Below are 17,731 nucleotides of genomic sequence, written 5' to 3'. Positions count from 1 at the left end.
ACTAACGAAACACCCATGAACTCCAACCAGGACCCGAACGCTCGTGTGACTGCCCCTAGCAAAGGAATCCCCCCCCCCCCCCCCCAAAGTAAAATTGACAATAATATCCGTTAATCTACTCATTAGTAATATACACCAAAACAATATAAAATTTGAAAAGTGTGTACTAAAAGTCGTAACATAAGTATATATGACGATTACCAGTCTACCATTATAGTATTCAATATCATATATCTGTACAATATTGCTTCCAAAAGATGTTTTGGCGGTATGTGCAGCCATAAATCACAATTAGGTACTTTGGCTAGTCGTTAAAGTTAAAAGTTTGTTTTGTTTAACGACACCACTAGAGCATATTGATTATTAATCATCGGCTATTGGATGTCAAACATTTGGTTATTCTGACAGTCTTAGAGAGGAAACTCAACTTTTTTTCCATTAGTAGCAAGGGATCTTTTATATGCCTCATCCAACAGACAGGATAGCACATGCCATAGCCTTTGATATACCAGTCGTGGTGGACTGGCTACAACGAGAACTAGCCCAATGGACCCACCGACGGGGATCGATCCCAAACCGTCCGCGCATCAAGTGAGCGCTTTACCACTGGGTTACTTTACGCCTAATTGGTCGTGATCACGATATATATGGGGTTAACTCAATATGTAGGAAGACCGTCACTTTAATAGCACGCAAAAAAACTACAAAAAACACCAACACAAAAACGTTCTACAGCGTCGGTGAACAAGGCAGGAGCGTGTGCAGGCGGAGAGGTTCGGGGGTCGAACCCTCTGTCAACAAATTTTCTCTTGTTTTCAATACATTAACCGGGGGACCATGTCTCGACCACCCACCCACCCACCCCTTGCCCCATAAACTTCGCTAGACTAGACCCCACCCTTGCTGCACACGCGCCTGTAAAATGACGTCAAATTTTGTTGAGGAAGAGGTCCATTAAAAGAATTTGAGCCAGGAGGATACGATGGTAGAGAACAACAAACAGTAACTGCACACGGTTAAAAATGTCTAAATATAATTTTATTTACAAAATATTAACAAAACACAGACATTATCGACACAAACATAATAAACACATTTATGTCACTGACGAAACAGTAAAATCATGATTTGTGCTTTCTTCAAAACATTTAATGTTTTCACGTGTTTTATACACATCGTCTGCATCTTCAACAGTAGAAATGCGCTAAAAACGATTTGATTTTATATACTACATGTATTATTAAAGAGACATTCCTGAGTTTGCTGCAGTGTTTAAGATATTCTCGACTAACAGATACCTTTTAACGATTGTAATTACATATCAAATATGTTTTTCTACATAAAATATTAGTGGTTGTATATTAAACGTGTTTCTGATCGTTCTAATATTTGTACTAGGTTAAATTTCATCTTATTTCCTAAAATATTGTTTTTGTCGTACGTACGAAATTTTGAAGACACAATCTAGCTTGGGCTTCTTACAAATATTAAGACGACCAGAAACACATTGAATATACAGACACTGATACTCTAAACAAAAATATATATTTAATATGCAAGTTTAATCGTAGAAATATTTTATTAGTTTGAAACATTTTACAATGCAACAAACTCAAGAATGTCCCTTTAATTCAATCTTGTTAGCACTGGTTATTTACAAAATATCAGGACCTTGAATGTGTTTCGCCCTGTGAAATAATAATACAAACCCACATGTAGGTTAAGACAAAATGTACTTGTAATAGTATAGAGACAGGTTATTATTTCATTTTCTCAGAAAACGAGTATTGCTTCACCACTGGTCTGATACCAGCATGCTTGACCGTCTGTCTTTCATTTGTTCACATACTATAAATACAGGAACACGTTACTCTACTCAGTGCTCCATATGTACGAATATAACAAAACCGCGACTGGACACTGCTAAGTAACGCGTATGCTAAGCTGTACTGTGCATTATGTATAGCTGTCAGGTCAGGTCAGGTCATAGGGTTTTACGTGCACATTCAGAACAAGCTGTTGTAGCGCACGCCTGTCGTCCATGCCAGGAAAGGTGGGAGGAGGGACCGCCTGCACTGGCAGGTGCAAGGGAGCACCAGCAGCCCGATCAAATCGGTAGCAGGCGGGTGGGAGTGGTGGTGGTGCTATGTATAGCTTCAATGAATTCAGTTAAATACCCTAGTATATGCCAATTTACAACGCTGTTCTAGCTAATGAAACGCAAACAAACGTTTTTGAAAGTTCATGCACAAATTGTTTGAGAGTTGTTTCGATATTCCTGTACCAGAATGACATACATCACATCCCTTCTTTCCACTCCACATTCTGTCCGAGTTACACCAATACGGCATGTACAGCGTACACGGCTTTGCTCAGTTGATCTGTACCATTATCACCGGTGTACAGCTCATAACACAGCTTAATTTTACTCATTTCCTATACCCGTGTGGCTTCAAATTGGTTCTAATTACCATGTATGGGATGCCACCTTGCTAGGGACGGGGTTGGAAGGGAATCACTCTGAAATTGGTTACGGTAAAAATCAGTCTTTGCCCTGAAAAATGCTCAGATCCATAGTCTTCAACCTTCAGACTCCCTGTTTCATTTCGTACCTCTTTAGCCACAGGATATAGACCACGACTGCTTATCTTCACTATTAGTCCTGGTCAAAGAAAAGCAGGGCTGAAATTATCACAGGCTTCGCTTTTTGGTTCTTGTTTACATCAGTGACGGTCACGGATGAGGTTTCGATAACTCCAAGGAGAACTGTAAGGCGCTGTACGTTTCGTGGAGATGTGCGTACAATCCGTACAACAGAATAATGCGTCGGTTGGGTTTCTGTAGGCGCTTTGTACACAGGGTTTTTTCCATGCCCGATCTCTTGGGGTTTTTATTGAAAGATGCATTGAAGTAACTGTAGACCTATAGCAAGGGAAATAACCAACAGTTATTTAATATAATATAATAATTTATAAAGGAAGAACACGTCAACACATAATATCTGGTAGGGGCCTATTAATATTTGTACACACATTTAATGATTAAAAACTTTTTAACAAAGATGCTGAACTGGCACCTGTTTGAATCTTTGTTAGACATATACATATAATAATACTGTCGTAACATAGTTAGTACCGGGTCTAAATATGACCATTATAACCAAAACAAAACATGTACATTGTATATAAAATCTGTACGAAATACCTGTGTTTTTAGTTCGTCAGCTAGCGTTTTCACATTCGTCAGCATCCGCCTCAACTGATCACATGACGATTCCGTTGGTTTTGTTTTATGATTGTTGCAATTTTTCTTCAATTCTTTGTCCAATTGTCTCTCATAACCATACAGTTCAATGACTGTTTCTTTCAACAGGCTCTACAAGTAGAATGTATACAGATTCTGTTCAGTCAATATGTTATTAACGTCTCACCTTTAAAAAAAAAAAATAATACATGTAATACATACTGTTTTAAAAGCCACTCAACACAGAGTTATGAGAGACGAGATTCAACTAAGACAACATTAAAAATAACCAGTAAGCAATAAAATACTACAATTTTAGTTAAATAGACTTCGTTTTTCTAAAATCTTGGCACAGGTTTTGGCACAATGTTTTATTATATCTTTGTTGGAAAATAAACATATAATTTTATCACATGATAATTCATTAAAAGTATTATTAATTAAGCGTTGCTAAATAAAATGTATCTAAACTCATTATACAATGGACAGTGTATAAAACTGCGTGCTCTTCATTTTTAATATAACCACTGCAATAAAAACAAAATCTTTCATTTTCTAAAATATTTTCGTACTATTCAGCTAAGATGTGGAGGGGGTTTGTGGTTGTGGCAGTGTGTGTATCATGTATGGGGAAAGGTACATGCAATAACTATCGAATGTGGAAGCAGCGGGTTTCCTTACATACCTTTTAGTTGGTTAAATAATTGTGCAAGCCTGTGAAAATAACCGTTAAATGCATATTCATATTCATATATATATATATATATATATGTGTGTGTGTGTGTGTGTGTGTACGTACGTACGTATGTGTGTACGTACGTACGTACGTATGTATTTATGATCATGTATCTGTGTATATGTGTCAGCGTTGACAATAGAACTGATCCCCCATTGTCTACTACTCTAGTAGTAGAACTATTATTTGCCTTGAGAAACGAAATGAAATTGCACAAACTATTTCATTTTTGGACTCAATCCTACGGGACATTCTCAAAATTCAATAGCACCACAAACACCTCCGCCCGCTACCGACCCTGGTCGGGCTTGCTTGTGCTCTCTTGCACTTCCCAATCCCAGGTGGTCCCCTAACACAAACACACCCCCACCCATCCACCCCCACCCCCAACCCCTTTTCTGTCCTGGGGCCCGTTCCACGAAGCGATCATAGTGCTAAGATCACCTTAAGGGCATAATGTTGTTATGCACATACGATGATCTTAGGGCTAAGATCGCTCCGTGGAACGGGCCGGAGGACGGAGGAAGTCGACACCTGCGCCCATGACAGGCGTGTGCTACAGCAGCTTGCTCTGAATGTGCACGTTAAACCCTATGACCTGACACGAGCAAACACCCAGTTGAAAGTATTCCATCAAGATAAAGCTTTGTTTGTGTTTTCTTAAAATAGCTTAAAATATGAACATTTCTGATAAAAATCGCTGATTTTAATGGATTTTGGACAGACGGCGCTTTTAATGATACCAAAATAAACAAACCCAGACCAAGATACTTGTAATTTTCACCGATACAATTGGAACCTTATAATATGGCACAAAGCAAACTAGCAACACTCTGTAGGTATACAATGTAACTGTAATTTAATAAAAGCATGTCCGCAAAATGCTAATTAATAAAATCGATCGATTAATAATAGCCATTTTTAAAGTGTCAAAAATAAATGCAATGAACAAATATATGCAGATATCAATGTAATTTTTTTTAATTTAATTTTTTTTTTGGGGGGGTGGGGGTGGGGGGTTCCCGGTTTCTTTTTTTTTTTCTTTCAATATTTCTTCATTTATAGATTTTAAAAACTTATTTTATTTATTTTAATTTGTGGATGATATTAAATGGTATACGTTCTACAAACAATACACACACACAAAAAAATAATAGTGATCAGACAGTTTACAATTACTTATGGCTTAGTTCAATAAATATATATATATGTGTGTGTGTGTGTGTGTGTCGACGCGCTCCCCCCCCCCCCCCCCCACACACACACTGCTAAAATTCTTGCACGCACGACTGCCTTCCCTGTATCCGCCTTGCAACTGGCATATCCCAGAGTTTAAACCGTACATATATATATAATTGACACAGAACGAAATATGATCTATTCTAGGTTACGTTAACTTTGCATGAATTGCTTTTGTGCAGTTAAATGTTAAGACTGCGTCTCGTTCACATCAGATACATTCAGGTTACTTAATGATGCATTGCTCTGTAGCCATTATATAATATAACGCTATTATGACGCTAACTGAATAGTAATTACGTTGTCTCGCTTTTATGATCGTCTTAATGCCTGTAGTAGTCAAAACTGGATTTTATCTCCAAATAATTTCGGAAGTATTTAAAATATATACATGTATTAGGAAAGGAAAGGAATATTTGCTGAACGACACCTCGGCACACTTTAAAGCTATTTGGTTTGTAAAATATGGTTATTTTGATACTTGGTCGAGAATGGAAACCTGCCGCTACCATAATAAATTATGCTACGCCTAAGGGAAAAAGCAGTAACATATCTTTTATACGCACGCCCCACAGACATGACAAATAAAATGAAATTAATGTATATGTGTATCGTTAAAAAGAGGTATGTTAATTAGAAATGTTGAATAAAGTCTGAAATGTCCCCACAACAATAAAACATTAATGCTAACATTTTCTAGTACAGCTGATATAAGCCGTGTATGAATCCTTCCAATCACAAGTGCGGCACGTTAAATATAATCGGGGGCGGGACTTAGGTCAGTGGTACAGCGCTCGCTTGATGCACGATCGATCTAGGATCGATTCCCGTCGGTGGGCCCATTAGGCTATTTCTCGTTCCAGCCAGTGCTCCACAACTGATGTAACAAATAACGTGGTATGTACTATCATATATGTGGGATGGTGCATATAAAAGATCCCTTGCTGCTAATGAAAAAGAGTGGCCCATGAAGTGGCGACAGCGGGTTTCCTCTCTCAATACTGTGTTGTCTTTAACCATATGTCCGACGCCATATAACCGGAAATAAAATGTCTTGAGTGCGTCTTTAAATAGAACATTTCCTTGTTAAATATAATTTGTCTGTAAGAAAATGGGGTATCACATGACAATTAACAGTTAATTGTTTTATAGTTCCTAAACCTGGCATCAGCATCTGAAGTACACTGGACTTATTGCATGTACAATATTTAAAGGTATATGTATATTATATTGGAAATGTATAATATTATTTGAACAGATAAACACTGTCATATACGACTACCAAATATTATTATTATATAGTTATTTCACGATTCACCTAATGTTCCAAGACTGGTATCAAAGTATGTACAACACTGAATGCATGAAAAAGGTCCTAGCCTAAGCGACGACAGAGGGATGGTTCTCTCTTTACAGTGTGATTTACATTAGCGCCAAGGTACTCTTATTAACTGCCATCCTTAATATATAATATTTCCATGTATAAAGTTACCTTTTCTGTCACCCAATAGCATATGTGTATTGCTGGGGTGTCGTAAACAGTCATTCATTTATTCATTAATATAATGGAGCTCGGTGGCGGATACAGAAAATATCCATTGGGGGGGGGGGGGCAGTGACATGAGGTGGAATGCCAAGGGAACTTTGGGGGAAGTTTGGAGGGGGGTCGTAAAAAAAATGAAAATTAATATATTTTAATAAAATTATAACTGGCAAAATTTAGGAGGGCAGGCCCCTGCCCCCCCCCCCCCCCCTTCGATCCGCCTCTGGAGCTTATTAGGCCTAGGTGGTTGGGAGCAAGCAAGGATGCATCTCATATTATTATCGGAAGTGTGTACCAAATAAACTGACAGAAGAAATATACATGGAAAGTACATAATGAGTAATGAGACGAAAATACCTCTCGAATACGCCAACGCTTTGACCCAGGCATTGATTTGAGTGGTGTTTGCATCAAGCAGGTTGTTACTCTAAATAAGTTGAATAGCTCTCGCCCCAGATACGAGGGACTGCAGGATTAATTCCAATTCGCGAATCCAGTTAGTTACTTCACGATTCACTCAAAAGTTTACACAGTGCTGTTTGTGTGGATTGTATGTATAAGATCCCAAACGGTGGCCGAGGAATTGGTCTGTCACGTTTAAAGAAACTTGCAGTAATTATTCATATCTTGAAGGCTGCTAATAATACATGTGTTGGAATTTAGATAAACTTTCGTTTCATTTGTTATATAAAACATGCAGGTTTCGGCGAGTAGAGCAGAACACGCCCGTTACAAGAATGGTTGGTTTCAGTTTAGGTTTCTTTTTATTGGATTTGTGAAATGTTGGTACACACCAATACAATTCCTCCAGATCGTACAACTCTTTCCATCCGCTACCTCCCGTTCACCCAACTTGCAAATAAATAACGGTTCTGCCCTTTTAAATTTTTTTTGCAAAGAAAATATTTCAGCTGTAGGACACTAACCTTCAGGAAAGGTCGCTCTGATATTCTGTTCTCTTTCTGCAGAGTCTTGAGGCTAGGAAATGTGGGAAACTTGATATCATCATACATCCTTTTAGCAACATCAAGACTGCACTAAAAAGCATAAATAAATTAATTTAAATTTAAAAATCAAAATCAAACTAAATAAAGAAAGAAATAATGGGGTATTTATTTAGGGTAGGGATCTGTACAGAAAAAAACTAAACATTTCTTGTACGTTTTATAAGTATCACGGGATATGTGAGGTTGCTAAGCGGTTAATTGTATTTTAAGACTGATGAGTATTTTGTTGACTAACGAACGGGATAAAGTTGAGTGGTGCGTGCTCAATCCCTGTTAGCGGACAGAACCACTGCAAGAGTGTAGAATTATGAAATATACTACTAGTCCACCTGATTGGTACCAACTATATAATGTACTAGTCCATCAGGATTTCCACTCGTCCAGTGCTATATCATAGTGTTATGATCATCCGGTGACTTCCTTATTCCTCCCTCAACATATAATTTACTTTAAATAAGATTTTGGTTAAAGATAGCTTTGATATAAATTACACAAATATAATCCATTAAGAGAAGAAAAAAATATTATATTTAACTGAGATACAACTTGGTTTATTTCATACAGGACAAACAATTAAGAGGAAGGTCGCCAATCACGCTGGTGGTAAAAACTCGTCCATCAGAATTTTCACTCACATTTGGCGAGTGGGCTAGTACTTTATACACGTCTTCATTGGGGTTTCCTCTTCCTCAATATAGGTCAAGCACTTTAATATATATAGATATTTAATATCTAATATGTCGTTAAACAAATATCCGTTTCTGGTTTTTGTTCTTCTTCTTTTCAATTCAGCAATTTGAAAACAGCACCGATCGTAATTCTGAATTTCCGCTCTCCCCCCCCCCCCCCCCCCCTTCTTCTAGAACAGCCCTTCCCACAGATGCAGTTTTTGCGCGATTTGTTTACAGCAGTTGGTTACCAAATGACATACACATAAAAAAACAAAAACATGAAAGCATGTTTCAGCAGATTAAGTTTTGCAAAGGCTTTTCCTTCCGACATTCGCCTCAACACAACCATTCCTAAAATATTTTTTCTCTTCATTTTTTCCCCTTTATATAAGATTTCTTTCAATTCACAAGACTGGTTTCGGAAATGATTGTTTATTAATATTAGATGCCCGAAGGGTAAATCCTAAAATGGGGGCTGAGGATGTTTCGGGTTTTTTTTATTGTTGACCTAATGTACGGTCATCGTTGAGTCTTAATTTCTTAAATATAATATATACGTGTGTGTGTGTGTGTGTGTGTGTGTGTGATTAGGGGTTATTTCTCATTTGAGTGCAGTTTTAGGGGGATATGGTGAGTGCCTTATACCTTAAAATTAAATAAATAAACATGATTCTAACAGTTATTTTTGTTATAACTTATACGTCCCGATCCCCCACCCCCACCCCCCACCCCCCAACCCCAGTCCCTAGATATATCATAGCTACTGTTGTATATTTTTGGAGTTCCATGTTAAAGGGACTCTTCTGGGTGTGCATATCGAAGGACACAGATTTTTAGCGACTGTAATTACATATTAAATACATTTTGTGCATCACATATATGTGTCTGTATATGAAATATGTTTCTGACCGTCCTAGTGTTTTGAACTAGGTAAAATTTAATTTTATTTCTAATGTATACGTTTTTGTACGTACGAAATTATTGGGATACCAAATCCAATTTGGACTACTTACGAACATTAGGATGACCAGAAACACATTGAATATACAATATTTTTAATATGTAGTAATAATAGCCTTTAACAAAATGTTATTACAATTCAAATTCAGGACAGTCCCTTTAAAACAGTTTATGACAACAGCACAGCGAAATTAGAGCGGAACTGGGCTCAATTTCATAAAACAACACCCATTAGTCATACCCCCATTAGTCATATGGTCAATAGTAATACAATTAGGAAATCAGTCAAGCAGTAAGTAAACTGAGCACACCTGTGTGGGGAATGAGAATGGTCTCAGATGATTATCTCGGCTTGAATGACCAACTGGTATTGGCTGTGTCTCACTGCTAACTAATCACTGTTGTAATCATAACTTCTGTGGGCAGCAGCTTTGAAGTAAAACTGTTTTTATAATGATGAACACACAGAAGTCATTGTTTTCATGGTTTCTCCAGTTATAAGGAGTTGCTCTTAGGAGAAGGAAACATGCAGGAGATATGTTTTGATGTAGCAATGAGATATAAAATAATCTCCAAGCTGCTGAAATTACATATATCTTTTAAATATAAATGTTTTTATCAACGTAGTGCAATTGTCAACTTGACATTTTCATTTTCATGTGTGCTGGATGCAATTGTGCTTTGTTCTCTGGATACAATATTGACATTTTCATTTTTTTTTTATCAATAAAATGAATAAATAATTATAAGCCTTTCTTTCATTAGTCATACAATATACAACAATGTGGGATCACACCATTTTTATCTGGCTAACGGGCAGATGATTAAGTGTGCAATAAACCTTGACCTGTGTAGTTACAAACTGTATGACAAATAAGGGTATGACTAATGGGGGGATACCGCCTAATTCTGCACGTAAATGTAAATCTACGACTAAACCACAATTCTTATTACTTTTATAGTTCAACAAATATAGTTAGAAGAAAACATATTTCGTTTTCTTTTGTCTTTAAAATACTCCAGCTTCCGTAATGATGTAATTTTCTGCGTGAAATAGCTGCCAAACACGTGTAAACGCACGACTGGTATAACTGCTAATAGCTGACGTAAACTTACGATGTTTAGTGAAATGGGCCCCTGGCTCCGTATTCATAAACGTACTTAAGCCAATGTATGATACCTAAATACATACTTAAAGTACATAGATAAGTATCATACATGGACTAAGTACGTTTATGAATATGGAGCCTGAACAAAATGAACTTAAAAGTCTAAGTTAAACATATTGAAAACAAATGTAGGTCAAGAAAGTAAACGTAGGTTAAGCTACGGACTTTTTTAAATGTCTGTCGTACAACACGTCATAGGTTATGTAACAAAGTTTACACAAAAAGAAAAAGAAAAACAAAAGGCCCAATGTTACCAATGAAACAAAATGAAATTTAAAAAAACCCACACACACAAAGAAAAGAAGGAAAACAAAACAAAGAAAAGAAAGAAAGAAAGAAATGTTTTATTTAACGACGCACTCAACACATTTTATTTACGGTTATATGGCGTCAGACATATGGTTCAGGACCACACAGATTTTGAGAGGAAACGCGCTGTCGCCACTACATGGGCTACTCTTTCCGATTAGCAGCAAGGGATCTTTTATTTGCGCTTCCCACAGGCAGGATAGCACAAACCATGGCCTTTGTTGAACTAGTTATGGATCACTGGTCGGTGTGAGTGGTTTACACCTACCCATTGAGCCTTGCGGAGCACTCGCTCAGGGTTTGGAGTCGGTATCTGGATTAAAAATCACATGCCTCGACTGGGATCCGAACCCAGTACCTACCAGCCTGTAGACCGATGGCCTAACCACGACGCCACCGAGGCCGGTAAAACAAAGAAAGACAATAATCTAATACTCTATACTTACATAATCTAGAATAAGACTTCTGACAGAGTTTTGTAGCGACGTAGCTCTTGGCATCAGCCTGCTGTTAACTGCTCTCCAGAAAGTATAGTAATGCGTTGTCCCGGAGTCGTGTGCAGCTGGCCGTCCGCTACACAGCGTCGTCAACGCCAACGCCGCTAACCATTCGACGAGAGACATCACGGCCTCTAGCTGAAGATGGGGAAACAAATCAGACAACGTGGCTTTTAGGGGGGAAAAAACAAAACAAACAACGAACAGGCGTCCGTGGTATTTACGATTTATGATAATTCTGAAAATAGCTTTCGGAAAACAAAAACTAGTCAGTATCTGTACAGGCCATCACAAAGTGCACCACGCATTTCGTGTATGCAATGTTTTCAGGCATGCGTGGTGCGGAGTTGGGGGAATATCGTTGGTGTTGGTTGTAGCACGTGCGCCGGGAATAACGAGATATTTCAAAAAGAGGTGTGGTTTTTTGGGTAAATAATTAGTAAACTTATTATTTACTCTACTGTAAAAGGGAAAACAGCAAGAAAGAAACAATAAAGGGAAGGACTTTCTTTTGGCACTATCACTAACCCTAACTCCAACTCTGTTTATGATAAGTATTTATAATGTTCTTTATACGTGACAGTGCCGAACCCCCATACCCACCACATCTCACTAACGCGCGTAGACAGGAAGATAAAAAAAAAAAAAAATAGTTGAAATAGCGGCTCATGATTTAGTGTGGTTAAAAAAATACCAAATCTCGCTGCCAACATATTCCTATAATATAACCTTATAATCTTATATGCTTTATATACCACATACCATAACATTTTGATGTACCAATCTTACAGTTCTGGTTGGAACGGGAAAAACCATGGTAACAATTAGAAACTACCATTAAGCAAACTATAGCTGGTCTGGAAATCACTTTCGTTGTCTACATTAATTTTAGTAGTATTTGTTGTTGTAGTAGTAGTAATATTTGTAGGTAGTAATATACTAGTAGTATCAATAGTAATAGTTTTAACATCATAAACATACATGTGTAATTGCGTAGCATATAGCATTACAGTTTTGGTAACTAGTGACCTGTTTGAATATGTTTACAGTTATGTCGTATTTGGTTCTTTTTTATTTCAAAGATCAGATTATTCAGTTCACCTAAAATATGTACATGTAGTTAAAGTTACAGTCTCTGATTACCATATTATAACATCATGTACAAATATGAAATACAAGCTCAAATGCACTTGTAAAAGACTCGTGTGTGTTCGCTATGATTCGTCGTCTGTGCCGCCATTGCTCGGCAAAGAACAAACGCCAGCTTGTTGTTAGTTTCAGTTAACACGTGCGTTTGCCGATTTCAAATTGTAGGGTTCGTCTCAAAAAAATTAAATTAGAAAGCTTGCGCTGTACGAAGAACGTTCGGTTGAGGATACGGTACTAGAGTCTTTCATTAAAACCGGTTTGATCTTGACAACGTATTATCGACAATCGTACCTTCCTATTTCATAACTGATATTTTATAAAGTGTTAGTGGAACTTTCAAAGTTTAGTTTGTATACTAGTAACACATTGATCATGTATATATTTTTAAATAAAATATACTAAAGTAGACAATGAACGTTTTCACTTCTTAATGGTACGTGTGTTAAAATCGACAAATTCAAATAAATATTCTTTCGTTTGGAAAGGGTAAAGTTAGAGGTTTTTTGTTTAACGACATCAATGTTAGAGCATATTGATTTAATAATCATCTGCTATTGGATGTCAAACATTAAATTTTGGTACTTTTGACATATAATCTTAGAGAGGAATCGGGTGCATGTGCAGGGGGAGGGTATTGGAGGTCGAAACCCTTACCTGCCCAAGCTTAAAACAAATTGAAATATATTGTGTGGGGGAGCATGGCCCCATATAAACTTCGCTCAACACAGTTTATAACCCCAACCCCGCTGAAATCCCTGCACACGCGACTTGGAAACCCGCTACATGTTTGTTTTTTCAGCAAGGGATCGTTTATATGTACCATCCCACAGACAGGATATCACATATCATGGCCTTTTATATACCCGCCGATGGGGATCGATCCTAGACTGACCGCGCATTTCCAAAAAACACCTTTATAGGTCTAAAAAATAATGAATAAAAATAACATTATAGTGTTCAAAATGTTACGTAAATCGAACATAACGCCCTCTTCCTCTACCCCTAGAGTGTTACGTATTTATTAACACCCCCTTACATGTAACGCGTATGCTAACCGCTGGCCACTGTCAAAATTTCAAGGCAAATCCCCACCGACCCCTGGAAAGGTGTACCATACCTCTATGGATATAAATATGTTTTGAAGATATGAGACGACCCCTCAATCAAGACAGTTAAATTTGTTCAAAATCACGTGAGAAGTTCAGCGTCTGTGCAAATCACGTAAAGTCCCAGTTCTACTTTGCGTTTGTAGTTGACCTAGATAATGTAGATAAGCGAGCAATGCAAAACTATAGCGATGTGGTGAACCTTTTATGTACCAAACACAACTGAATCATCCATTCTAAATGCTTAAATAATAAAAATATTCCAGGGACTGCAGCTTTAAGGCAAAAAGAGGTAATATGTAATATGTAACAGTAAAGAAAGCTTAACAGCCAAAAACATTTCACACCGCCTTTAGCCATAATGCTACGTAAATTCTTACCTTCTTCGCGACAAATATTTCGGAAGAGTTGTTTTAAAATGTTTTCGTAAAGCCAGATACTGGTATGGTGATGGGACACATAACTCCCTTTTATATCATATTTTAGAAGACAAAATTCGTAATGAAGTATTTTTAGTAAATTCATCGCAAAAAGGTTTTCCAGGATGTTTCGCCGATATTTATCTTTAGTGGGGAATACTGGCTGGGAAGTTAGTCACGCGGCGTGTAGTAAAGGTCAGCACTTGATCATAAACCATAATATTGTTCGTCTGCACGTGTCGACAGATTCAGATAAGGCGGAAGTAAATTGATGTTGAGGGATTAACCATTCGCCAAAAGGGATAGTGCAGACCCGACGGAAATAAAAAAAATTATGTCTGGGAGTATTATCGTATGGAGTTAAAGGATGACACATCGGAGTTTGAGATAGAGTTTACACACACACACATACACACACACACACAAACACACACACACACAGACAGACACACACACACACAGATATATATATATATATATATATATATATATATATATATATATATATATATACACACGCACACATAGACAGACACACATATACACACATATACACACACAGTGACCGACACACACACACACACAGACCGACACACACTATAGACACACACACACACACACACACACACACACACACACACACACACACACAGACCTGAAGGAACGATATTTGAAGGGGGGCACTTGGTTAAGGGACAAATCTCTGGTGTGGAGGAGGGCACAAGTCAGATTTTAAAAGTGTATTTACAGGTATGTAAAATAGGACAAAATAAATCGTACATTTTTGTCTTCAAATGAAGCTCTCGCCTGATTGACGGTCGGTCTAGGATCGATCCCTATCGGTTGACTCCTTGAGATATTTCTCGTTCCAGCCAGTGCACCACCGGTCTATCAAAGGCAATGTATGTGCTATCCTGTCTGTCGTATGGTGCATATAAAAGATACTTTGCTACTAATGGGAAAATGTAGCGGGCTTTGTCTCTAAGATATGTTAAAATTACAAAATGTTTGACATCCAATAGCCGGTGATTAATTAATAAATCAATGTGATCTCATGTAATGTGTATACGGATGTTTAATGGGAGTTGCATTCATTTTCGGACCACTCTAGGTATTTGTTTTTAGAAGAATGACAGGGGCCATTAGTTTCTTCTAATGTAGAAAGTTAAATATTGTTTTTGCGGTTTAATTGCTCGGCTGTGTAAAAGCAAAAGTGGTGAAATACTAAAATAACCGTGCCACAAAGAAAAGCAAGTATCTTGTTGTAGGAATCGAAATGGATTCTTCTATAATGTGGTACAAAAACAAATGATACCAGTAATAGAACATCACTGTGCTGTTTAGCAGAGATCCATAGAACAGACTTCCTGTTTAGATTGATAACAAAAACTACTTGTGAAAAGTTGCCATAAATAAGTGTTAAGTGTTTAAAGAAATGGCAATCTTCACACTGAATTCTTATCATTAAAGAGAACATTTAAACAAGTAACAAAACAGAACACAGTTGTCATATACATTTTGTTATCTATTTTGACCTTGATAATAGCATAGGCGTAGGAAGATGTCAATGACTGGGCGGCCAAACTGGAGGGGGCCAGTTATTAAATGTGAGGTCATATATACACGTATACATGTATATATAAACAGTTTGGAACGTGCATAATCAGTTCTGGTCGTGCTAAAACCTTTTTAATAACATGGTGAAATAGGAGCTACTTTCTTGTGAAATGTCGGAGTAAAAAAGAACAAAATACTCATTCAAATCCATATATAGATCGCTTTTCAGCTGGGGGGTGGGGTGGGGGAGGTCAACGTATACCCTGGTCCCTCCACCTTCAAAGTTGGGGGCAGTGTCCCTCCCTCCCCCTCGCTTCTGCACCACCAGAGAACATTTATTAATTGTGTTCAGTAACTGGATGTCACATATATCGTAATTTTGACACGTTGTCTTCGAAGGAAATCCGCATCATTGTTCCGTTACCAGCAATGGATCTTTTATTTGCACTCTTGCACAGATAAGACAGGACAGCACATATCGATACAGTTTACACATACATATACATACATACATACATACATACACATACACATACACGTGTGCATACATATTATTCGTTAATGGATTTAATATCATATACATCACTGTCATATTTTACAGACATTTTACTGTATTTTTTTCCTTCAAAGATCAGCGTGTGACCTACGTGTGACCTGCGTGTTTATTGTTTAGTAAATAGAAAATAAATAAATAAATAAACAAAACTAAACAAAACAAAACTAAACAAAACGAAGAACAAAATGACCACAAAATGACCACAGGCGTCAGAAGCAGGTAGTACACATCCAAACTGTGAAGATTATATATTAACCCCAGTTGTACGAGCAATTAACATCTTACTGACCTCTGCAGTTGCTGCCATTTACAACACCATAAACATTAAACATTTAAATTATTTCCCCACTATCCTTACATGACTTGGAAGGTTTGTGGTCTGTGGAACACTTCAAAGACTGGTGCCTGTGTGTCAAGATTTATCTAATGTCAAAAATCTGTTATTCATTAAGATAAACGCACGATAACTTTAAACTAAAAAAACAAAACAAAACCCCCAGAAGAAATAAGTTTTTAAAAACAATCTGACATTTACGAACTGTTAACCACGTGTTTCAATAACAGTTTTAGCTTTAATGTGCATTATTGAATTGAAGTCCGTATCAGCAGTGTTTACGTTATTGAGAGGTCCTGCAAGTGTTCACGGACACTCCCCCCCCCCCCCCCCCCCCCCCCCCACCTCCTCATCCAGTTAAGAAAAATACCCGTTTTTCATATTCATAGTTTGGAACAAGTAACCAATAAAGTTCAGACACTCGGAACAAGACTTTTGTTGTTTAGTTTAGTTTTGGTCTGGTTTTAGTTGTTGTTGTTGTTTTGTTTGTTTGTTTTGTTTTTGTTTTGTTTTTTGCATTATCATAGTTTGACACCCTATAGCTGATGCATTTTTAGGGTGTCGCTAAACATTTATTTATTCATTCTTGGTTTGGATTTGCTTTTCTTCATGCTACGGCGTCTTTAAATAATAATTTATTCGTTTACATAGTAATAGGTTTATTTATTTATTATTATTATGTTTGTTTGTTTGTTTTACACATTGATCACACGTTCACGCCTCCCTACCTCGTCCGCCCACAATACTGATCATTAATCAGATATAATACCGATAATCAGATATAATATGGTTAATATTTTCTAGCTGTTATTTATTGTAGAAGGGACGTCCGGCTACAGAGATTGACATCAATTTATTTCAGCCAATGAAATATACACAATTATCCCACACTGTTCTAGCAAGAAAAGATGTGAGGTTTACGGAAGCCGAGTCATTGTGACACTTCCGCGCCTTTATCCGGGTTTTTTATTTTATTTTCATATTCACTAATTTATTTTTGTTCTTACGTGTAATAATAAGGCTCAAGAACTCGGTACCAGAAACACGCCTCTGCTATATAGGTGTACGTCAAAGGCCGCGGTGTGTGCTGTCATGTCTGTGGGAAAGATCCCTTGCTTTTAGTTAATGGAAACGTGTAGCATGTTTCCTCAGGAAACTGCGTGTTTGACATCCAATAGGGGTATTCTGCGAGGGTAAAGCTACCCTTTTACTCCTATGTTCCCACAATTATTTAAT

The 17,731-nt window shown here is 37.3% G+C and overlaps 1 protein-coding gene and 1 long non-coding RNA gene across 3 annotated transcripts in view; one reads left to right on the top strand and one right to left on the bottom strand.

The window, feature by feature from the left end:
• Nucleotides 1-17,731, top strand: part of LOC121384656 — a 38,404-nt gene that overhangs the window by 1,066 nt on the left and 19,607 nt on the right. The gene's annotated exons all lie outside the window — the stretch shown is intronic.
• LOC121384654 lies at nucleotides 1,543-14,204 on the bottom strand. Of its 2 annotated transcripts, none has more exons than XM_041515138.1 (5): nucleotides 14,010-14,204; nucleotides 11,324-11,512; nucleotides 7,688-7,798; nucleotides 3,205-3,375; nucleotides 1,543-2,922 (listed from the first exon to the last, which is right to left on the bottom strand). In XM_041515138.1, exons 2-5 carry the CDS (start codon nucleotides 11,498-11,500, stop codon nucleotides 2,734-2,736), a joined length of 648 nt encoding a protein of 215 aa, XP_041371072.1. In that variant the 5' UTR covers nucleotides 11,501-11,512; nucleotides 14,010-14,204; the 3' UTR covers nucleotides 1,543-2,733. The 2 variants fall into 2 exon arrangements, with proteins under 2 accessions (XP_041371072.1, XP_041371071.1); XM_041515137.1 differs by lacking the exon at nucleotides 14,010-14,204 and adding an exon at nucleotides 13,843-13,964.

This window comes from Gigantopelta aegis, chromosome 10 (genome assembly GCF_016097555.1).
Source record: "Gigantopelta aegis isolate Gae_Host chromosome 10, Gae_host_genome, whole genome shotgun sequence".
NCBI lineage: Eukaryota > Metazoa > Mollusca > Gastropoda > Neomphalida > Peltospiridae > Gigantopelta > Gigantopelta aegis.
Note: the sequence above shows the minus strand (reverse complement) of the source record. Positions and strands in the feature narration are given on the sequence as shown.

Excerpts from the sequence above, each read along its gene's own strand:
- LOC121384654 (XM_041515137.1), bottom strand. Across the intron at positions 7,799-11,323 it reads GAAGTCTTATTCTAGATTAT|TGCAGTCTTGATGTTGCTAA; the intron begins GTAAGTATAGAG and ends TATGCTTTTTAG. Across the intron at positions 2,923-3,204 it reads CTGACGAACTAAAAACACAG|GTCTACAGTTACTTCAATGC; the intron begins GTATTTCGTACA and ends CCCTTGCTATAG.